This window comes from Glycine soja, chromosome 4 (genome assembly GCF_004193775.1).
Source record: "Glycine soja cultivar W05 chromosome 4, ASM419377v2, whole genome shotgun sequence".
Taxonomy (NCBI): domain Eukaryota; kingdom Viridiplantae; phylum Streptophyta; class Magnoliopsida; order Fabales; family Fabaceae; genus Glycine; species Glycine soja.
This window is the reverse complement of record NC_041005.1, coordinates 46,282,422-46,307,282: the sequence shown is the minus strand read 5'-3', so window position 1 is coordinate 46,307,282 and position 24,861 is coordinate 46,282,422. Positions and strand designations below refer to the sequence as shown.

Sequence of the window (24,861 nt, the reverse complement as noted above, 5' to 3'; positions counted from 1 at the left end):
CCATAATTTAAAGTTTCCTTGACATACCTCAACACTCTTTTTGCTGCTTTAAAGTGAGATTCTTTAGCACAATTCATAAATCTTGAAAGTACACTTACAACATACAAGATATCTGGTCTTGTTGCTGTGAGATACATTAAGCAACCCATTAAGCTTCTGTAGAGTGATTCTTCCACTTGTTCTGAACCATCATCCTTGCATAACTTCTCCTTTTGACACATAGGAGTGTTCATGCCTTTACAGTTCTCCATGTTGAATTTCTTCAGAATCTCCTTTGCATACTTTCTCTAACAGATGAAGATATCACCTTCATTCTGCTTAACCTCCATACCAAGGAAATAGGACATTTCTCCTAGGTCTGTCGTCTCAAAGACTTGCATCATATCCTGAATAAGTTCTACATTGCTGCCAGTGACTAAGAGATCATCAACATACAAAGAGATCACAATGAAGTTAGCTTGATCACCTTTGATGTATAAAGTGGATTCACTAAGACTTTTAACAAAGCCTAGTTTTGATAAGTACTCATCAATCCTGTTGTACCAAGCTCTTGGGTCTGTGTCAAACCATATAAAGCCTTCTTTAATAGATAGACTTTGTCCTCATGTCCTCTCACAAGTAAACCTTCAGATTGCTCAACATAGACTTCTTTCTCCAGAAATCCATTTAAGAAAGCTGACTTGACATCAAGTTGGCAGATTTTCCACCCCTTCTATGCTACAATAGCTAGCAACATCTTAATGGTATCCTGCCTTGCAACCGAAACAAAAATATCAAAGAAATCTACTCCAAAAATCTGAGCATACCCCTTTACTACTAACCTTGCTTTATGTTTGTTGATTGAGCCATCTACATTCAACTTTGTTCTAAACACCCATTTCACACCTATGACTTTTCTGTGTTCATGCCTTTCAACGAGTTCCCAAGTCTGACTTTTATCAATCATGACAAGCTCTTCCTACATTGCAGCACTCCATTTTGGATCCTCCTTTGCATCCCAATATCCTGCAAGTTCTAGAATTGCTACATTGCATCTTTCATAAATATCTTAGAGCAATCTAGTGTCTCTCACGGGTGCATCATCAATTAACTCATCTTGATTTTGCAAAGGATCAGCTATCGACATCTTTTCAATATCATTCTAGCTCAATTTCTCATTCTCCATAAAGTATACATCCCTGCTTATCAGAATTTTCCTTGTGTGAGGTTGGAAAACTCTATAAGCTGTAGATACTGAACTATATCCCACAAAGATACCAGGTTCAACTTTCTTGTCTAGCTTGTCTCTCTTAATCTGTGGCACATAAGTAAAACACAAGCATCCAAATACTTTAAAATTTTTCAAGGAAGGTTTATAATCATAACAAATCTCAAAAGGAGTCTTCCCATTTACTGCTTTGGTGGGAAGTCGATTTAGCAAGAATACTGCAATGTTTGCAGCTTCTGCCCAATATTCCTTAAGTAACCTTTTCTCATGAAGCATACATCTCACCATTTCCATTATCATCCGATTCTTCTTTCACTAACCCCATTTTGTTGAGGGGTGTAAGGAGCTGTTAATTGATTCTCAATTCCTGCTTCCTCACAAAACATGGTGAATTGTACTGAAGTGTACTCCTTGTCGTTATCAGACCTCAAAGCTTGAATCATGCAGTCACTTTGCTTTTCAATCCACTGCTTAAATCTCCAAAATACACCTGCAACTTCTGACTTAGACTTGAAAAAGTAAATCCAGCACATTCTAGTGAAATCATCTATAAAGATGATGTAATATTTACTCTCTTTAAGCGAAGTAGTCCTTTGAGGTTCGGCCAAATCTGTGTGAATCAACTACAGCTTCTCTGTTGCTCTTCAGGTTGATTGTTTGAAGGGTAATCTTGCTTGCTTGCCATATTGACATGCTTCACAGCTTGGTAATTTAGAATCTAAGTGAGGTAAGCCATGAACCAACTCCTTTCGTTGCATATTCAACACAGCTGCATGATGAAAATGGCCTAACCTTTTGTGCCAAGCTTCTGTACTGTTTACAGTAGTTGGATAGGCTGCTTGCTCCTCCTTCAGTGGGTCAAATGAGAAATTTTTGTCTCTCATTTTGATATTGAAAATTTCCTTATCATTGACATCTTTAATCAAACAGTGTTTATTTTCAAAGATGACTTTAAATCCCTTCTCAACCAATTGTCCCACACTCAGCAAGTTTTGATCAATCTCAGCTACATACAAAACATCATACATTAATTTTGTACCTGTGCAACTTTCAATGGCTACAGTTCCCTTTCCTTTAGCAGTGATAAGATCACCATTTTCGATTCTAACTTTTGATACTTGTGATCTGTCCAACTCTCTGAAAAGCTCTTGATCGTGGGTCATGTGGTTGGTACAACCACTATCCACTAGCCAACATTCAGTTGAGCTACTGCTTGTAAAACAAGTTGCTACAAATAATTGCTCTTCCTCTTGTTGATCTGCAACTTGAGCCTCATTCTTTTGTTGAAGATTGCTTTTGCAAATTCTCACATGATGTCCCAACTTGTTGCACTTTTCACACTTAACATCGGGTCTTCTCCAACATTTGAAAAGGGGATGACCCATTCTGCCACAGTGCTTGCAAGAAGGAAATCCTTTGTTGTTGTTTCCATTATTGTTGCTTGTGTTAGCCGCTACTTCTTGTGTGTTGAAATTCTTCTTCTTGTATTTCTTCCACTTGCTTTTCTCTCCTTGGTTAATTTGCAATTTAGCTTGCAATGCTCCTTCCACAGAACCATCAGCCCTCATTCTTCTTCTTTGCTCTTGGGCTTGCAAAGCATTTACAAGTTCTACCAAGGTAAGTTTTGGCAGATCCTTAGTATTCTCCAAGGATGTAATAGTAGCCTCAAATCTTTCAGGGACAGTCACCAGTATTTTTTTAACTATTCTTGAATCGAAAAATTCAGAACCAAGCAATCTTACTTTGTTGGCAATGCTAAGAAACTTGTTAGCATACTCTTTAATTGTTTCGACTCCTTCATTTTCTGCATCTCAAATTCTCTAACCAGATTTAGGACTTGCATGCCCTTAATCCTTTCATCTCCTTTGTATTCATTCTTGAGGAAACTCCAGATTTCACATGCTGATTTGATGGTCATTATTCTAGTGAAAATTTCTTGAGACAGCAGCAAACAAAGAAGCTCTTTCCTTTAACTTTCTTGTTTTCCTCTCCTTTTGATTTTTTATCTGAGCCATTGTTGGATTGGTTGATAAAGGAAGAACTTCGTAGTCTTCCTCAACAACTTCCCAGAGATCATTTGCCTCCAGATGTGCCTCCATTCTTGCTGCCCAGATTTGATAATTATCACCATCAAACACAGGTGGTGTTGCTGTGTACGGTGTTTCAAAATCCATCAATTTGATGAATTGAAGCAAGGTGTTTTGATTTTTTGTGGTGGGTTTCACTCGGTTCACTGACAGGTCCCTCTTAAGAAGAATGCTCTTGATACCGATTTGTAGGATAATAAACGTAACTCACAGAATGAAGGGAGATGAATGCACACTTTTTATTGAATAATAATCTGTTTAAATAAAGATTTTGTAACTGAAAGAAATCATAAAAATAATAACTGACTTCTTAAATAATAGTTACTAACATAACAGCTACTAAATAAAATAAAATAAAAATAAACATGTCAATATGATGTAATCATATTTGAATAAACTACCATTCATTATTATTGTTGTTCTTTACGAGGGGAAACATGATCCTAAAAACTTAATATTGGTAGAACGACACAATACAATGGAAAGCTCCAAAGTTCATAGGCTTTCTAGGATGAAGAACGACACAAGATAGAGTCACACAAAAGAGGAAGAGGAGAGAGAAGAAACAGAAAAAAAAAAAAAAAAGGTTGTAGAGGGAATCAAGGAAGGAATTTGGTGTAGAGGAGGCATGGTACTATTGTGTACCTACTAAAGATAAAATTGACAATTTGATCCACACTACCTAGTCAACACCAGGATATCACTTCAATCACTTGGATTTGTCATGTTTTCACGTATCACGTTGCCAAAAATCTTAACGGAAATGAATATCACTTAACGGTACATTTACATAATTTTAGACTAAATTGATCATCTCCATAAAATTGATCATTTATCCTTCTTTGACAGTAGCACAGAGATTAACTTTTGTCACATGATAGTGACTCATCTCCACCTCTATATAAGAGGACACTTAGCATGGCTCCTATTATGCATAATTAGCATCTGTTAATTTGCTAAAATTAATACTTATTTTAAATCTACTCATTCCTTCACATATCAGCCACAAGCTCCACTATACAGAGATAGCTTCCTCAGCATCAGAAGAGTTTGACTATAGTGGAATACGCTTTTTAAAATAAAAATAAATAAATAAAAATTACAATGACAATAGCAACCAAGCTTTATTTCACCTAATTGGATTAATTATATTGATCAAATTCACTACTGAACTCGATCAAAATTAAAAACAATTAATAAATCCAATAAATTAAATTAATTTAATAATATTTAAATATTTCCTTCAGTCTTCCTCTATCATCATTTTAATTAAATTATCTTTCATTTGATAAACATTTCTTATTAGTCTTTCCTTCCACGACCAAAACATCTTAGGTTAGTTTTTTGTATCTTCTTTTATAAATGTTAATTCCAACCTTCTCAAATATAGTCGGCATAGAAGTTAGAACATGACTTGAGGGACTCGAAATGAGCCAGGGGCAACCAAAATAAATGGATCAGTATATATTTTTCTGAAATTCTGTACAGAATTTCTGATCACACTAGCCTTGATTTTCACTATCTAAAACACATTTTCTTTGTCCTACATTCTTTCCTTTCTTCTACTCCTCATCTTGGGTACTCAAACTCTCTTCCCTAACAAGGATTACAAAAACAAAAGTATATCGAGTTGTTAGAAAAAGCAAGAAATAGAAACTCCACCTCTACAACGTTTTCTTAATTGCGTCCATGAGCATCACTTCCTGCAGTTTTGCGGTTCAGGTAACGAATGACAGCATCCTCAACCCTGAAGATATTACAAAAAAGAACACAAACAAATTAGAAAATATTTTGACAAAAAATATTATATAATATTGTTTGCCCTACATGACACATATATCAATTAAGGATTGGGATGAAGGGGGGGCATACAGCCTACAGGGTATCCCTGTCATAACTTATAATTTCTCTGTATGATAAATAATCTATCCACCAATTTCATAGTGAAGCCCTATGGTATTGTATTACAATTTCCTACCAGTTGCCACTTAAGAATGGGCACGCCTGACACATCAAAATCTGAAATGAAATGTCTTGGTTTTTTTCTGAGTCACGTTGTGTCTAACACAAGTGTCTGGTATAGATGCAGCTTCTTTTTTATGTGTATGATTGTCAACATATTAAACTCCCAACTTTAGCAAGTAAATACTCACATTCAGGTCACAACCGTACTAAACAAACAAGTGTATTATGGATATATATACCTCACAACAAAAAGAGAAAAGGTCAAGTGTCATCATAATGCTTACCATGGTTGATTGAAGAATTCAGAACGAAGCTCCTTTTCAACATTATGGCTGGCATCTCCAGCAACAAGTTTTAAATCCTTGCTCTCAGAAGAAATCAAAGTATCAATAAACTCTGCTGGATACTGACTAAAGCTAAGAAAGAAAGCTCGTCTTCTACGATGCTCCTGGATTTTCTTTAAGGAGCCGCAAATTGCCTCATCATAAGCTTCAATCTCTTTCTGACTCTCAAAACCTGCCAAGAATGTAGACATATCCTTTTCCAGTGGAAAAGGCACATCAACCTGTATATCATAACATGCAGATACAGCTGGAGAATGTCCAGAAAGCTTGATGTTATGCTCTAGATGTATAGGTCGTGGTTGTGACAAATGCTGTGATAACTTCTGAGAAACCATGGTGAAATCCATCTTCTCTTCCCCGAACACCATTTGTAGAGAAGGATCACATATGAAGAATGAAGGGTCATTTGGGCTCTGTAGCTTCCTGGACTTGACGTAGTTAAAAAGAGTAGCTATTATTCTTGAGCGAGTCTCTACCTCAATCCCTAAAAGTTTAGACAGTGGTGATGAAACCATAAACTTGTCAGGTGTATAATTCATTTCTATTGCAATCAGTGCAGTAAATTCTTTGTTTCCTTTCCTCTTCACCTCAAAACCATCCTGTTCGGTAGGGGAACGAGCACTATCCCATACAATGACATGATTATTGGGATAAAGGCTTTGATCTAAGAGTATGGTAATTTTCTTGAAAAATGCAGAGAACTTCGGGTATGAAGGACTCGATCCCTGTGAAGTTCCAGACACAGAATCCATACCATCTTCCAATATCCTTCCAGTTATCTTGAGAGACCACCAAGATTCATCAGCCTTTCTATTCTCAGCATCCATTTTTGCATGATTTGAGAAGGTATTAAACACATAAACACGAAGAGTTTTCTGAACATGGGGAGGCAGCTTAGCCTCCTGTACATCAATCTTTCTCCTGGCCAAAGCAGCATCCACCTGAGCCTCAAAATCAAGCAACTGAGTGTAAAGAGCAGACTCGGGCAAAAGTGCAGCCACCTTTTCTGGTGTTTGCTTCTTTTGCCGAGCAGCTGGGGTCAATTCCGTGGCCTTAAACGGCATGGATTGGTTCGTATTCAACGAATTGTGGGACCTCAACGGGGGCTTTGGGGTTGCTCGCTTGGCACTTCCGGTGGCCGGAGATGATGTACCATTAGCAGTATTAGTATTTACACTATGCAAGTGGGCAAAAGGATGAGTCTGAGGTTGCGGATGAGCACGGGCAGCCGGAGAATGCAAATGTGCTTGTGAATACTGAGCTTTTGCAAAGACCTGGTTTTGGGGATCTGAAAACTGAAACGGACCAGGGAATTGGGTTTGAGGGTGTGACTGTGACTGAGAGAGTAAAGGGTTTGGATGGTTCCACTGCTGAATGGGGTTAGGGTGGTGTTTTTGTGGGGCCATTCCAGAATGACCAAACAAAGATGATGCAGCAATATTCTTGGCTTGATTATTCATTCCTATTGCTGCTTCTAAGATCTAGACCAGAAACATAATCACCCGCAAAATCAGTGAAACTGAAATAAATATTATAAAAATAATCAGAACAACATTTGTCGCAAGATATAAATGAGACTCTCTGGGGACCCTGGGTTCTGAAAAAGGAACGATTGTTTATGTGAAAAACATCAAGAAAATTTAAAGAACGAAAACCCTAACAACGAAAACACAATGCATGTAAAGAAGATGCAAGAATTGGAACCGTAACCGAGCAAAATTGAATTTGGGCTCATCAAACTTAATGTTTTATAGTTTTTTTTTTTTTGCAGAAGAAAAAGAAAAATAAAAACAGAGAAGAGGAAGAAGAGATTCTTACTGATGGTGTCGGTTCGGAGTATGGGAAATTGAACGAATGAAGGAATCACTGGTCGGATCGATTGCATGCTCAGTTTTCGTTCTCGTTTTTCATCTTTTTATACCCAAAAAACTCTCTCTGGTTTTAAAATACAACGCTGTGTGGTTTGAATTAAATTTATTGTATTTTACTGTTATAACGCACATGTTACGCGCGACAAGGTTTCTTGTAAGGAAAATTGATATTGAGATATCGTATTATTCCGTTGGGAGAAAAGAAAAGAAAATGCCACTAACGAAAAAGAATAAAAGAGAGATGAAGTTGAGGTTGTAGATGAGATAAAAGATTTGAATTAAAGTGACATAATAATTAAATTAATAAAATAAAAAATTAAAATTAAGCTTTTATATGATTCCAATTTTATTATGTGTTTGTATTTTTTTTAATACTTTTTAACTTGTCCTTGTACATGCATTATAGAATGTAAGTTGTAAAATGAATTACATCAAAGGTATATTCAATTTTGTTTAATCATAACTGAATATGTCTAGCATATTCGAATATTTGTTTTCCATAATGCATGCGAATATAAAATGCAACATAATTGAATATAAAAAAAAAATCATTCTTTGTTACATGCATGTATAAAAATTGTCCAAGTTCGCATTTTTATTATATTTTTTCTTTGTCTTTCATCTCAATTTTGTAAAGAAAATTGCACACATGGATCCCACCTTTTTTTTTACACATTTTACAGTGACTTTTACTTAAATTAAACTAAATGAAAGTGTGTATTCTTTCCTTTTCATCATTATTGTAATTTTTTCTACGTCTCTTTCCTACCAAACGAACACAACCTAAATTTCATCATCATTATTAAAATACATAAATTATGTAATTTTTTAATTAAAAAAATGGCATAAATCTTTATAGTAGTTATTCTTTCTGTCTCAAAATAAGTTTTATATTTAAAAAAATGTCTTAAGTATCATGTTAGTTTTTTAGTGTAATAGTAATTAAAATTTTTTACTAATATTCCTTATATGTGTCACTTTAGTTTTTTTAATGTAACATTAATATTAATGTTAGTTTGATAAAATTACTATTTTCTTTTATTTATTTTATTATTTTTTCTTGATATATAAAATAACTTAAGATGATATTTATTTTTAGATAAGAAAGTAAAAAAAATTATATACATAATATTTTTTATAATCATAATAATATTTGAATTGAGTTTCACTCGTACTCACAACTTGTTGATTAATATTTAATAATATTAAATATTAACTATAAATATATAATTATATAATTTAAATTTATTTCTATTAGACCATATGAAAATAGTCCTATCCTAAATACTATTTGGTCAAAGTATCCTATAAGTCAGTCAAAAATTTATAAGCTCCCAAAAGGTTTACTAAACACATTCTAAGCCTCTAATCCCATTCCACAGATTTAGTTAACGCTTTATAATTAATTTGTTTTAAAGAAATATTTGTATCAATTTCATTTCTTAAGAAAAATTGAAATATTTCATTATTTAAAAAATATATAAAACCTTATTCTTAATTTTTAAGAATTACATGTCTTCATTATTTTAATCTTTAAATATTAAATACATTAGTTTCTTAAAAGTTCATATACCAATATTTGTGTTAATTTTTCATAATTTTTTTTTTAAAATGTATGCTTCAACTTCAACATATATTAACATAAATAGAGGGGGAAATATTAACTAAATACCCTTTTCAAAATTAGATATAATATTGATTTGTCGCACGAGTTTAATTGAATATTAATATATATATATATATATATATATATATATAATTTAAATATTAAAATATATATTGAAAAAATATGTTTTTGTTTATTTATAATTTATTTTAATATTTCATTTTAAATATATTTTTTGGGATAGTATGATATATTTTGTTAAGATTAACAATATCAATTGTTAATATATTTTTTTAATGAGATTATGATTAAAAAATAAAATATATCAAATATTATAGTTCCTTCCAGTAATTTATTAAATACTTTATTATAGACTATAATTTTAATATATTTTACATATTTCTCATTTTGCATAACAATAAAAATGACAACTTTTTTCAGTAACAAGTCTTTACAGGTTAACATATAGCTAATTATGCGTAACAACAAAAATAATACTATTATTAAGTTATTGTTGTCAATAAATATCGTCATTTATAAAGGAGTGATTCTTAAATGTTTTTTCTCTTATATTTTTCATTTTCTATGTGTCGTTTAAAATTTGAATATGTATGTTGAGTAGATCACTCATTGACTTTAATGAATATTAGTTTGATATTTTTCTATATTAAAATATGTTTTCCTTAATGTTATACTTTTTAATCTCCAACTTGTATGAGTCATTTTTAAAATTTATTAGTCAAATAATTTACTTTATTTAGTGTAGTGTCAACAATTCTTAATATGTTAATATTTACTTATTAATCTTGAAAACTTCTAAAGCTAATAATGTTTTCGAATGATCTTTCAAGGACTTCAAGTCAGACTTTAATAATTGAGTAAGTTGGACTAAGTTTCAACTTCAATTCATAAAATAATATTTTTTTAACAAAATTTCCTTTTAAAAAAAGGTGATACAAAAGTTGCTATTTGTCCAAACAAATTAAGTTCAAATACATGCATGTGTTATCTTTAAAATTATTTAATATTGCGTAGAATCTATTACTACCATTTTACCAATTGGAATTAACAATAATGCAAATTCATAGTGTAAATAAAGAAAAGACAATAGACAGTAAAAACACACACGTTATCTTAATAAAATAGCAAAAATTATTCTATAAGAATACTTTTTAAAGAGTAATTTAGTGTTTTTTTATCAAATAGAAAAATAATTTTAACATTACATTTAAATTATATATTTATATATATATATATATAAAGTATCCATCAGAAAACCTAGTTTTTTTCTCTCCACCTCCCTCCCTACTTGACCAAATCACTGTTAGGACACCCACGTCCGAAACCACCTATGGAGAAATTGTTAACTCTCCATATACACAGATAATAAACTTCAACCTCAAATGGGGATTCCATTCAAATGGTTGAAAGTCTTTTTAGCAGATGAGTGATTCCATCCAAATAATCCGTTGACACATTAAAGGTGAAATTATTACTATCCAAATAATCCGATGACAACACAAAGATATATAGAAACAAATAATATAAGCGGGTTTCTAAAGACAAAAATTCTCAATTCAGGGTAGTTCCCCCTAGAACATAGTTTCTAAAACTTGCAATTCTCCCAGTTGCCATGATCTCCAAATCCCACCGATTGTAGTTTCTGTAATAAGATATGAAATAGCGTGTTATAACAAGATGCAAAACCATATAACAAGGATATGAATCTTGTCAACAAATACAACACCAACCTTAGGAATTACTAGGGATAAGAAAAGGTCATCTAAAAAACTTACATATTTTATTGAAGGCCACAATGTCACAACTCTGGACATATTCATTGATGGGCTCAACTGTGAGATGTTCCTCAATAAGAGTATCAACAGAAACTAGGTCATCCACAATAGTAAGCATAATTTGCAGTTTCTTAATACCGTATCCAACAGGAACAAGTTTGGCTGGGGCACAGATAAAGTAATATCAGAATCGGAAATATGGAACAGCCATGATAAGCAGAAAATAAAAGTATGCAATACAAGCATAATGGTAAAGGATAGTAGTACAACTTCTATCTAAATCAAAGACCAATGAATAACATTCTTAACATTTACAAATACAATAAATTGATAGTTGAATTATAATCAAAGGCTACTATCCTTAACTATATATTATAATTTAATTTAATATACTTAACTGTTTTCATTCAATATATTATAATCAAAGGCTTTGGTTATTAAAACAGTTAACAAAGTCAAGAAATGTACAAATATCAATAACCATAGCAAAAAAAAAAAAAGAACTTCTACATAAAAATAACATACATGCACCCCAAAGCAACCCTTCCATCTGAACAGATCTCACTGATTCTTCAAGCTTCTTCATGTCAGTTTCATCATCCCATGGTTTTACATCCAACAGAACAGATGATTTCCCAGCTGAAAAGGGAATCAGCAGAAAATCAATGCCATCACAAAGTGGTATAATGGAGGAGGGGGTAGGATAAAGTTCAAAGATAACTAGTGACAAGAAAGAAACTCACACTCTTTCTTTTTTGCAGATGCCTTCACTGCAGCTGCCCGTTCCTCAGCTGCCTTCTTCTCTTCCTCAGTCTCTTCACCAAACAAATCAACATCATCATCATCGTCATCCTCAGCAACAGCAGCCTGAAAAACAGATTGCATTCAGTCAAAGGTCAAGCAATAATTAGAGTTAAGACACAATGTGAAAAGAAAACATGAAACCAATCACAGTTATCATTAGAAAAACACTTGCCTTAGTGTCAGCAGCTGGGGGAGTTGCAACAGGCTCCGCAACCAGGGATCCCTCAACAATAACACCAGATCCCTCGCCAGAAACACCACTGTAGAGTGTAGACAAAAAATTAGTATTAAAAATAGGATTTAGAAAAAAAGTATGAAGGATAACAATATAACCAAGTCACTCAAATTACCAAATCATCATCCTATCTCTCAGCACAACAGAAAATAACACCATAACCAAGCAAATAAAATCATTGCAGTATAATTGGCATGTAAGTCATGGGAAGTGAACTTACGAGATTCTCAACAAAGCATCAATGTGCTTGTACCACCTGGAAACATTTCCATATTCATCTGATGGAGCAGTTGGCAAAGCTGCATAAACAGTAAGATCATCCTTTGTAGCTTGGTACCTAAAAGCACATTCAAAAGGGACGATACGTAAGAAATAAAGGATTTGAAAAGAAAGAAAAAAAAATAGTAGTTGACAGAACCTACTAGCATAAACCACCATAAATATCAACTGCTGCACGATTTCTCTTTTCAAACAATATGTAAAAAGCAAGCAATGATTTTACACGCCTGTCTAATATTTTAAAATATTCACATAAGCAATAAAAGCAGTGACATACCCGGTGATGTAGCTGCGTGGGAGAAGGTACTCATCAAGCTTCTTCAACCCAGAGGCAGAGCTAAGGTCGTAGAGTGTGACTGCCATGCTTGCTATATATGTGTTAATTCTTCTGCAAAATATGCATAACAATACCATGGATTACAATAGCAGCAATAATAAAAAACGGATCTTCAATCAAGACCCATTAATAGAATGCTTCAAACTGCGAAGTAAACTAAAAATATCATGAAAACCCCAAAATTTACAAATTTGTGAATAGAATTCACCAATTCAGAGAGAGAAGTGCTACAATTGGCATAGGTTTTGGGAATTCAAAATTCAGAGGAAGAGATCGTGGATCGAAGGAGCTTGCTTACCTGTGCAAAAAACGCAAACAAAGGCGTTACAAACGACTAACGAGAGACGGAAAGAGTGAGAGTGAGAGAGTGATTATCACTTTTTATTGGCTTGGAACTGAAACCCTAATCCGAATTTGAATTTGGGATACGGGCCATCAAATTGGATCATCAACTAAAGGGAATTGCTAGGGGCACCCAGCAAGATTGCTGGTGCACCCAACAATTTTTTATAATTCCCAAAATACCCCTCAATGTTTCTACAGCAGAACCTTCTTCTGCAGTTAATGTTACAGAAAAAAGTTCTTCCACTGTTGTAAGAATTCTTGCGGAAGAACTTCTTCCGCGAGATTGCACGGAAGAAGGTTCTTCCACATTTGTAACATTAACTACGGAAGAACCTTCTTCTGTGCCATCTCGTAGAATAATTTCTTCCACAGGAAGCCACGAAAGAACCTTCTTACGTGGATTCCTATGGAAGAAGTTCTTCCGCGAGATATCACATGAAAGAAGGTTCATTCGCTGTTGTTATTTTCAACTGCGGAAGAACCTTTTCCCGTGAGTTAATTTATTTTTTTGGTTTTTAAATTTTTGGATTATTTTGTATTTGCCTATACTATTTTGTATTTTGTATTTTACTATTACAAAATTTAATTCATATTTAATTCAGGTTATTATTACAAAATAAAAAATATTTATTTAATATATATTAAATTTTGTAATAGTAAAAAAGTTTGTGATAGTAAATATTTTTTATTTTTAAAAAAATATACGGATTAAATATTTTTTATTTAATCTAGGTTACTATTACAAAATTTAATGCATTAAATATTTTTGTAATAGTAATCCAAATTAATGCATTAAATATTTTTTATTTAATTCGGGTTACTATTACAAAATTTAGTGCATATTTAATTCAGGTTATTATTATAAAATAAAAAATATTTATTAAATTTTGTAATAGTAAAAAAATTTGTGATAGTAAATATTTTTTATTTTAAAAAAATATACAGATTAAAAAATATATAGGTTATTAGCACAACGCTCTAACCAACTAGGATAATGAGTCAATTAGGTTATAAAATAAATAATGTTACTATACCTATCACTACAATATTTAATGCGCATGTAAATTTAAATAATAAATTTTATGATAATTAATTTTGATATAAATCATACGAATTATTTAATCCGTATATTTTTTTAAAAATAATAAATATTTACTATCACAATTTTTTTACTATTACAAAATTTAATATATATTAAATAAATATTTTTTATTTTATAATAGTAACCCGAATTAAATAAAAAATATTTAATGCATATTTAATTCGGGTCACTATTACAAAAAAATTTAATGCATTAAATTTTGTAATAGTAATCCAAATTAAATAAAAAAATATTTAATTCGTATATTTTTTTAAAAATAAAAAATATTTACTATCACAATTTTTTTTACTATTACAAAATTTAATATATATTAAATAAATATTTTTTATTTTGTAATAATAATCTGAATTAAATATATATTAAATTTTGTAATAGTAAAATACAAAATACAAAATAATCCGAAAATTTTAAAACCAAAAAAATAAATTAACTCACGGAAGAGGGTTCTTCCGCAGTTGAAAATAACAACAGCGGAAAAACCTTCTTCCGTGCCATCTCGCGGAGAACTTCTTTCGCAGGAAGCCACGGAAGAAGGTTCTTCCGCAGTTGAAAATAACAACAACGGAAGAACCTTCTTCCATATAAAGGTATTCGTGTTTTTTAGACAAGGACAATTTTGCCCATTCACATAATTGCTGGATGCACCAGCAATGTTGCTGGGTGCACCTAACAACTCCCTCAACTAAACCTGCCAACCAAAGCCCATTAAACAAGCACATAGCATAGATCAGTTGCCCATGTCTTTTTTTGGCAATTGTTGGATAAACACCCTTTTTACTTATTTTTTTCCAAAGATACCCTTTCCCCAAAACAAAATGCACCCCTCCATGCCAGAGAAGAAGAAACACAGCAATGAGGCTACATTTGAGAACCGACATGTTAAAGATACCAAACCCCTTTGGCTCAACGAGCAAAAAAAAGCTATCAATCACACAAATTTATTATATAAGAAGAAATAAAATTCCTCTTTATAGAGGGAAATATTCAATACAAAGTTTGGTTCCATACATAAAAGACTCCTGTAGAGGCGTTCCCCTTCAAGCATATATTAACACAAAGAAAAAGAACGCAAACTAGCAATGGAATAAAGAAATCTCAGAAAAATCAAATTGTTCATATCGTACATAAAATGACAAACCCTTCGATGTTGCACATCAGCCCGAGCATGATGCAAATTAGGTACTACTACTGCTTAGTTTTTTTTTTCAAATAGCTAATTATCGTTAATTAAAGAGAGTAGTACAAAAAGAGGATATAAGGTACCAGAAGTACCTATCCCAGGTAAGTAACACATAAATCTGCTATCTATAACAAAAAAAAAAAAGATGATATATCCTTTTGCAATACTACCCTGAGTATACCTTTCCTATATGCATCCCAACAAACTAAGCTTACAATGAAAATACTAGAAACCAACATTATAATACCAATTTTGTCTTTAAGATATGCCACTGTAGTTTTATGAAATTTTGTATGTCCTTTCCACGATTAAAAGCAAGATGTTAGGCACAACTTTGGATTAAGTGACCACTGCACAAATGAGTAGGAGAAACCATTGCTTGAGCAACCATGACCATGTCTAAAACATAATATCATTCAACAACTTTGCAAAATCAACTATCTCCCCTTTAAAAATGAAATTGTTCCTACAGCTCTAGATATTTCAAACAATAGAGCTCCAAACTGTTTTCCATGCTTCATTGAACCTTTTAGAACCACTTGGCATCACATGTTGAAGAGAAGCTTGTGGCTCATGAGAAAGAATTGTTGTGATATTTAACCAGCTGTAACAAGTGTTCCAAATCTCTCTAATTGCCGAGCATGAGAAAAATAAAAAATCCTCCACATTTTCTCCATCAAATGACAAAAACAACACAAAGCATTTTGATCATGCATGTGTATATTCCTTTTACGTAAGTTACTCTTAATGGGAATTCCATCTAAGCATTGCCTCCAAATGAAATGTTGCACCTTTGGTGGTACCTTGAGTTTCCAAATCTCCACAAAAATGTCACTTTGTTGGCTATCAATGATGATGTTGTGAAGATGTGTGTATGTTGAATGGAGAGAATAAATCCCAAAGGAGTCCACCATCCACTGCTTAGTGCATGTTTGATTTGTAGTTGGAAATGTTGCAACACACATTCTAATATAAATTCAACCGCTAAAAGCAAAATGAATGCAAAAGTAAGGGTTATGATCCGTTAGCAAAGTTACTTTTACCTCAAACGTAATTTTGCAATGGATTCCTAAACATATTTTCACTTTGTTCACTGACTCCTTTCTCTATCTTCATACTTTCTTTCATTTTCCTTTTTAAATAATAAAAGGATCCGCTTCTAAATATTGCTCAAAATAAACCTGATTGGGACATATAGAAGAAAGACATTTTTTGTGTATTTTTTTAGCCAGACAATGGTGTGTGAAGAGCATGAGGGAAGGTTTATGTGTTTTGTGGTACCACCATGTGTATGTGTAGGAAGGAATCTAAGGGTGAGTTTGGTTGTATAGAGTGGAATGGAAGAAAAGATAATTGAGAATAAATATTTGAATTAAAGTAACATATGTAGGACCCACTTAATTTTTGAAATTTTCCTCTATTTTCTTACCTATTTGATCTCAACTAAACTGAGGATAAGAAGGAAAATGTGAGAGGGTTAGGTGATAGGTGAAGTGTTGCCTTGGGTGCTTTTTGGTTCAAAGGTTTATTGATTTAGGTCTCAATGGAATGAAGGTGCAAAGAAAATGGTGGTGATTTGGCTACTACGAAGGCTGAAAGGTTTTCTGAAAGTATCTTCCAAAATTTACTTTCCAAGTATTTTTGAGAAAAAGATAACAAAAATAAAAGTATAAAAAGGTACAATTAGTAAAATAAAAATATATAAAATTAACTAATTTAATGGAATATAATTTTGGTAATTTGAGATAGTATATATGAACACATTTATTATGTGATTGTAAAGTTGAATGACTACTCAAACCCTATGCATCTGATGATCTGCTTAGACCAACCATATGACTAGGTCCTGGGCTAACTAAGTTGATATTGTGCTCGATGGATCGTTCGTTCATTCTCAATTTCATGTCACAATCCCTAATTTCATCTCGTTCGTTTGCTCCCAATTTCATGTCTTAATCGCTTGAAATTGAATCCTTTTCTTCTTAGTTCCTACCCTAGAGTGAATATAGGCTAAACGGTCGTTAGTGAGCTTTGTTCAAATCCCATGAACCATAACCCATGTTTTCTCACTTTTGTTGTATCGACACTGCACATTTTCTATCAAACATGAAAATTAGCACAACAATTTAGGAAAAAAAACAACCACCTAATTTTTCACCCACACCCAACAAAGTGTTAGCTTTAAGTCGTCACTTGGCCTTGTGCTTGTGACCATGGCCATGGTTGTGCGAGTGTGACTTTGGTGTTGGGGTGGTTGTATTAAGTTTAGCTTCACTTAGTTGTTATGGTTTGGCTACATTTGGGTTTGACATATACCATAGGTTCTTGAATCCAACTAAGAGGATTATGGGCATTGATGATGTTTCTCAAAAGAGAACTCCTTAGAACTATGTTGCTACGGTCCACATAGATCACATATTTTCGGACCAACGACTAGTTGTCGATCACCACACTCCTACGACTTTTGTTGTTGAATGAAACTCTCTATATTTTTGTAAGTGGATTTTTGTATTATGCCAATATTTCGGTTGGGGACACCATCTTTATGATTTTTGGTAAAGTTGGATACATGAAGTGACTATTTTGGTTGCCTTATAATTTTACTAGCTATGTGTAGAGACAAATTCATATTCCTATAACTTTTTTTCATCCTTTAAATTTTTAGTCCCCTAAAAAGATTAAAAGTAAGAACAGAAAAAAAAAAGTTAAAAACTAAAAGTAAGGACGAAAAAAATAGTTAATGGACTAAAAATAGATATACCAAGTTTAGAGACTAAAAACATAAATTAAAAAAAAGGGACTAAAAAGATAGATGATAAATTATTAATTTTGTAATAATTACATTAAAAGTCAAATTTGTGATACTTTCTAATTGGTTTACAATGTAAAGAAAAAATACATTAATAGTATATGGAAATCATTTTCATATAAGAAAATCATTAAGAAGGATAATTACCAAATAGTTAAGGAGGATTAGTAGTAATAAAGTGAATTTTATTTTATTTTTAAGTAAACCCTTAGCCCATGAGCTAATCTAACTCATCAAAAGTCTACACCAAGTGAAGCAGGTCATTTTAAAATTATAACTGAAGTGGGTTTATTTTTACTAACCCAACTTAGCTTGAACCCGTGATTGGGCAAGCCCCACCCGCAAAATTAAATGGACTAATTTTTTTGTCTATATTCTTTTTGCAAAGTCTGCTATTAAATGGGTTGCCCCATGAACTAAAAAAACTTTAAAATTTCATTTAAAAAATATAAATTTATCAAATTATTGAGATTTTTTTCTTTTCATTTCCTTCCATGTTTTTAAGCTAAGGCAACGAATAAGAATATATAAAAATATATAAATATAATTACAAGCATTCAACTAAACATTAAACATTCAACTCTAAAATATCAAACACTTGCAAGACTAATACCTAATAAAGAAATTTAAATATAAACATTCAATTAAATATTAAACATTTAACTCTAAATAAAACATCAAACATTATGAAGACTAGTATATACCTAATAACAAAACATCAAAGTGTTAACACAACAATGTCAAGTGTAAAGTGACTAATGTCAAAAATGTTTTTTGTTATGCGGGTAATCCACAAACTTCGTGATTTAAGCTGTAAAGTCCATGGGTTACGCGGTTCGAGCCTAAAATCCTTTATAATTAGACAGATTCAATTTTATAGGCCCTTAATACATGCGGATCGCAAGCTTAATGAATCGGACCGTGGGCTCGAGTCCATATAACCACCTTTATCTAGGATTCTCATAAACTTCATCCTCTGTTACTAGGTTGAGGAGGCTTATAAGAACCTTGATCTAATATGGTGAAGCTTCAATGTAATTGCTTGATGATAAAAATAAACAATAAGCACTATGAAACCTACATCTTTGAATTTTAGTGCCAAAATACCAATTGAATACTCCTAAGCTTGAATGATCTCTATTAGTTAGAGTCTTACTATTTTCAAAAAAGTAGTATAAGTCTCCAAAATGAAGAGGAGAGCTAGCCAAAATCGATTGCATGCCTATCTAATGTGTCTCTTACACACTTTATTGCCTACACCTTTAACATTCCAAGATAAACTGAAGTATTTTCTAAATCTATCATTGAAAAAAAGGTTATAATATAAAAAGAGAATTTGAAGCAATTTTTTAAAATACCAAATTAATAAGTTGTTTGGTAACCCACTACATCTCTAGTTAGTATCGGTACATTATTTGTTTGGAGCATATCATGGCCTTCCACATGATTCACATATTCTTAATTCCTATATCAGATGAAGTAGGCTAGCTTTTCATTTCTAATGTGTGGAGGTTGAAGTTTATTTCATATCATCAACATTGTATTCATGCTAACCGAAGTATAATCCTTGGTTTTCCTAATGCACACAACAACCTTTGAATTTGTATCTAATTTTGAATCCTTTATACTTGTTAGTTTCTCACTTGGCTTATTTGGGTGGTCAAACAATATGGATATTAAGGTGATTTGAACCTACTAATGAAAACCATTTGTAATTTTTTTACCCAACTTTTAGGAGCATGAGTTGTGTTTTCCTTTTTGTTACAATGATAGCCATTTTATTGAGTAACCATAATTTTCGAACCACCAGAAACTTAAATATTATATTTTTTATGCATAGTTACTAAAGTTGTTGCCTCATTCTTTTGGATCCATTCCATTATTAGGCCTCATTTTATGTGACACAACCATCCAATCAACGTCTAATAGTTTTGAAAAATTAGGTGTATTATCTTGTGTCAAATATGGATTGGTTGCATAAGGATTTTGTTCACTTTCTTCAATTATGGTTATTGTTGCCTTGTTCATATGGGGAGGGTGCCACCAATGGTTTGTTTGGATTAAGGGGAGGAAACTGGGGGCATTTCAAGTGACATATTCATAAAATTCACAATCGAAGCAAATAATGTGAAGCTCTTTATACAAAATCTTATGATGATGAACATTTTCCTTAATTTTATCCATAACAAATATATTAAGATATATTTTAATGCACACTCCAACAAAACTTTCTTTTGTTGTATTCAAAGTATTGGCATCCACTTTAATAAACTCTTCATTCAGATAACTTAACCAAATTCCAAAAATACCATATTTCTAATATAATTTGTATATTTATGTTCTCGTGTAAAAAATGTAAAGTTAGCCGTAATATGTTTTGGTCAACCTTACTTCAACACAATCCCAAATAATGATCAATCGATTTATGCTAACAAGGGAAATTTACTCCTTGGTTATGGGTTCCTAAACTTTTTCAAAGAGGGTTTAATGTAGGTGAACAAAAAAGAATAAATAAGATGAAGAAAAAGAATATTTGCGTGAAAATAAAGGTTAAAAGCTATAAGTGAAGAGTTGTAAATGAAAGCTTATAAATGAAAACAATAAAGGAAAACTATAATGTAAAGAGATAAAAGGCAGAAAGATAAAATGTTGAGTAAAATAGGCTTCTATTGAATTGATTGTGTCTTCCTAAAATTTGAAGTATAAGGTTTATCTATAGGCTACAAATTCAAATCCCCTCTTGGACCATGTTTTTCTACTTGGTAACTTCCTACATGATTTGGGAGTTATACAACCAGGTTTGGGGATCATTCGACTAGTTTTACATTGATTTAACTAAGTTTGGTAGTTGAATTCAACAAGCAACAATTGATTTTGGCTAACTAATTCTGAGACAAACTTATTTTCTGGTGACTACTAATTGCTCCTATAATCTAGACATATTCTCCTCTTTCCACAAGTCAACTAATAAGTTATTCCAAATGTTAAAGAAGATGACAACCACTTCCTTTAGGGAACACTATCATTGATTAGTTTTAACCATTACAATACATTTAAATATCAGAAAATCCTAGAACATATCATGTTTTCTTTATTGAATTAAATTTGACTTAATTCAACTAATTTTTTTATGCTTAAAGTTAGCCGAAATGTGTCATTCGACTAACATTGTAAGTAGCCAAAATAACCTTATAAATGTTCAACTAACACTAAAGTTAGTTAAATCTTACACTGAGCTAATATTGAACATGACCGAATTGATCTTCTACTCATTCAGCTAACCTTAAAATTAGTCAAATTTTGTCATTTCGGCTAACATTGTAGGTAATCGTATTAACCATGTCCATGCTTTGCTAACCTTCTTGTTTGATTAATATTGACTAGTTATCAATTCCATATTCAACTAGATTAGCTTTCATCTCATTCAACTAACATAAAAGTTAGCTGGATTCCACCTTAACTAGTAGACATTCTATTGAATCCTCAACATCTAAATTTTGGAGCAAAATTTGGGTGTTAACAATTTAAAAATAAACTAAACAAACAATATGTGACTCTGATGAGATTTTATGTGAAATTTATTAAATAAATAGAACAATATCATATTTTTCTATAATCCTTTTATAACTTTTCTTAATATTTAATGAAAATTATTAAATGAAAAATTAATACATTTAATGTTTTTGAAACTAAGAAAAACATGTAACACTTTTTTATCTAAAAAATATAAAAAAAATAGTAATGGGAAGATTTTGAATAATTTTTTAGAAATTAAAACTTTATTTATCTAATAAGTAAGGTAATCAATATGAATATTTCGTAAAAAAGATTTAGAATTATTGAAATAAAAATTAAGCTTAAATGTCTTTTTTCGTTCTTGTAATTATGTATTTTTTTGCTTTTCGTCCCTATAAATATTTTTTTTCACTTCAGTCCTTGCAATTATGCATTTTTTTGTTTTACACCCTTCCCATCGGTCTTCGCTAAAAAATTTGATGTGACTAACGGAGACCTACATGGACTATATCATTACTTAAATATCTTTTTCGTTCTTGCAATTAAGCATTTGTTTGCTTTTCATCCTTGTAATTTTTTTTCACTTTTGTCCCTGTGTTTGCCTTTTATCCTTGTAATTTTTTTCTTCACTTTAGTCCTTATGTTCTTGGGTGGAGGTCAGCCATGAATATTTTTGTCTAATTACACAACAAATTGGTTTGAGAGTGTAGTGCATATTCCATTATTATTGGCTTAAAAATTGGTGAGTTTCCATTTTAATTCATGTAGTCATTGATGCCATAGAGTAAAAACTGGTGAATATCCATTTTAATTCAATCAAAAGTAGCATTGCCCATGGATTAAACCATGTTTTGTATATTAGACCAAAATAAGGCCTTAAACAAACTATCATGACCATTACACATAAACAAAATAAGGGCTTAAACCAAATTGTCATTGGTCATGACACATACTAGACCAAACTCTAGACATAAACAAAAGCAAGAAATTATTTGAAGTGTCATTGGCCACTACACCTACTAAACCATTCTGAAATTGCAAACTTTATTAAACATAAACCAAAGTCATTGCCTAAAACATTATGAATAACAATAAATACTAATTAAGTAGCATGTCACTTCTACATGCTTTCCCCTTGTCACCTTTGTTAATGTCATTTTTGTCGTTGTTTCCATTCTTGTTGTGATTGTGCTTGTTCCTCAATGCTCCAATTTTGTTGTCATCCTTTGATGTCAACTTCTTTGCATTATCCTTTTTGTTAATAGCCGACTTGATTATTGCCAATCTTGGTGGTGACATTGATTATTGAGTTAAATCTCCAAGGGTGAAGTCAAATTGATTGTTATAAGCAACAATTTCAGTTGCTGCATCAATTTCTGTAGTGATGTTCACTTTTGAACCTCTATTCCCACCTCTAGCAACTTCATCATTTGCATGGCCAACATCTTCATTGCCATTTTGAGGAACTTGGTTGTCATTTTCATTTTCTATTTCAATAGGAACATCTTGAGTTTGTGTGTTCACTATTCCCCTTTTAGGCTTTCTTTGAAAACCAACATAATTGACACAATTCAATAATATATAATCTAGAAAAAACCATAACAAAAGATACACAACAATAGTTATAAGGTGATACATTTCTTAATTGTGCTTTTGGATTGATAGTAAGACTAATGCAACTCCTACTATTGTGACTATATGCATCACATTTATAGTGTGTATTTTTCCTTCTCAGTTTGGTTCTCCATGGACCTCTTTTGTAATCTAGTGGTAGCATTTCCTTATCAAAATGAGGCTACATATCTTGTCCATTAAGAATAGACACATTATGTATGTAGCATATATCAAACATATCCTTTGAATAACGATAGCCCACATAATCCATTGGTGTTTGGTTTATCAAAGAAATGGCAGCCACCACATGCCTATGTGGTATTCCAACTAATTCCCATAAGTTACATATACATTTTTTTCTTCCTTAAATCTACCACAAATTTGTACTTTAATTATATGTATGTTACTTCAAAAATGTACTATGATGCATGATTGGTTCGTTACAATAACAACCTCTAATAAAATATACCAAAAAGAATATGAAATCCCAAAATTATAATAGTCAGAAAATACCTCATGTATAATAAAATAAGTCAAATAAACGAGTCCTTACAAAAAAGAAAATATTATTCCCAAAACATGAGCATCTAAACTAAATTGACATTAAAAATATAATGAAAGTAGTCGTATCCAGCGTCTTATTCTGAAGTACTAATCTAGTTAAAATAAATTTAACTAAGAAAACTATGTCTTCAAGTCTCCTCAAACTCAACAACTTCTTCCTCATATTCTAAAAATAACACTTATAATGAAATGATAATCTCAGTAAATAAAACAATTAAAAGGAGTTTGTAAATAATATTGTTTTCAGCTAGTGCATTAATCTCGAAAGTCAATCATGGTATGCCCAATGAATCTAAAATAAGATTATATATGTGTTTGTATATATATATATACACACACACCAATAAAAATATATTAAAACAATCACAATTCATGATATTCTGAATAAATAAAATATTTAAATAAATGGCAATACCTCATCGCATCCAAATAAATATAACAAGACACAACTTAGTGATTCCTTGAATCACAAGACTCAATTTTTTGGTTCCCGAAACCAGTGTATATCTCATATTCTTCAAAGAGTCTATGAGCTCATATTTTATGCAATTGTATCCCATTGCCTTCCCCATCATAGATGAAGGTATCCATAATCTCTTCTCCATCCCAGATGATATCTATAAATAAATAAATATCATTCTTTTCTCAAATGGAGGTATCTAACATTATAATCTCATAATAAAATACACGTCATCATCCCTTCCAAGGAGGTGATGATTAACTCATAAAATTACAAGAATATCATTATAAAAAAATTACCAACAAATTCCCTAATTATGTGCATCCAATAATATTTCTCAAAATCACACCACAACAATAATAGAATCAATTAATAATATGAAACCACATGTATAACAACAACTATATACGTAATATAATAACTAAGGCATATACTATTTATAATGACTAGAACATAACATACATACATATAAATCGGTCCTGATTCTAAAGGTTAAATTATATATTCATTAATTCAATGATAAAATCCTTTAGATAATGCCTATCTCTCTCTCTCTCTCTCTCTCTCTCTCTCTATATATATATATATATATATATATATATATATATATATATATATATATATATATATATATATATAAAGAATACACATCCTCAAGAATTCATACCATGGAGGTTTAGAAAAAAAAAAATTTACTCACCTCTTGAAGCAATAAATTTGTGTATTTTTCTTTTCCTCTA

The 24,861-nt window shown here is 31.6% G+C and overlaps 2 protein-coding genes across 3 annotated transcripts; both read right to left on the bottom strand.

The window, feature by feature from the left end:
- Window positions 1–4,723: 4,723 nt before the first annotated feature.
- On the bottom strand, window positions 4,724–7,593 carry LOC114409941 (SWI/SNF complex component SNF12 homolog). Of its 2 annotated transcripts, none has more exons than XM_028373626.1 (3): window positions 7,422–7,593; window positions 5,544–7,122; window positions 4,724–5,041 (listed from the first exon to the last, which is right to left on the bottom strand). In XM_028373626.1, exons 2-3 carry the CDS (start codon window positions 7,061–7,063, stop codon window positions 4,972–4,974), a joined length of 1,590 nt encoding a protein of 529 aa, XP_028229427.1. In that variant the 5' UTR covers window positions 7,064–7,122; window positions 7,422–7,593; the 3' UTR covers window positions 4,724–4,971. The 2 variants fall into 2 exon arrangements, with proteins under 2 accessions (XP_028229427.1, XP_028229428.1); XM_028373627.1 differs by having other exon boundaries at window positions 5,544–7,084.
- Window positions 7,594–10,467: 2,874 nt separating this feature from the next.
- Window positions 10,468–12,933, bottom strand: LOC114409940 (elongation factor 1-delta-like). Its single transcript, XM_028373625.1, has 8 exons — window positions 12,830–12,933; window positions 12,472–12,582; window positions 12,136–12,252; window positions 11,853–11,940; window positions 11,620–11,743; window positions 11,402–11,515; window positions 10,877–11,038; window positions 10,468–10,743 (listed from the first exon to the last, which is right to left on the bottom strand). Coding segments are annotated over exons 2-8 (693 nt in total). The 5' UTR covers window positions 12,558–12,582; window positions 12,830–12,933; the 3' UTR covers window positions 10,468–10,741.
- Window positions 12,934–24,861: the final 11,928 nt, after the last annotated feature.

Coding starts and splice junctions, on each gene's coding strand:
- LOC114409940 (XM_028373625.1), bottom strand. CDS start 12,557: ATGGCAGTCACACTCTACGACCTTAGCTCTGCCTCTGGGTTGAAGAAG. Junction 12,253..12,471: donor CCACGCAGCTACATCACCGG/GTATGTCACTGC, acceptor ATGTGCTTTTAG/GTACCAAGCTACAAAGGATG. Junction 11,516..11,619: donor ATCTGCAAAAAAGAAAGAGT/GTGAGTTTCTTT, acceptor TTCCCTTTTCAG/CTGGGAAATCATCTGTTCTG.
- LOC114409941 (XM_028373626.1), bottom strand. CDS start 7,063: ATGAATAATCAAGCCAAGAATATTGCTGCATCATCTTTGTTTGGTCAT. Junction 5,042..5,543: donor GAATTCTTCAATCAACCATG/GTAAGCATTATG, acceptor TAATATCTTCAG/GGTTGAGGATGCTGTCATTC.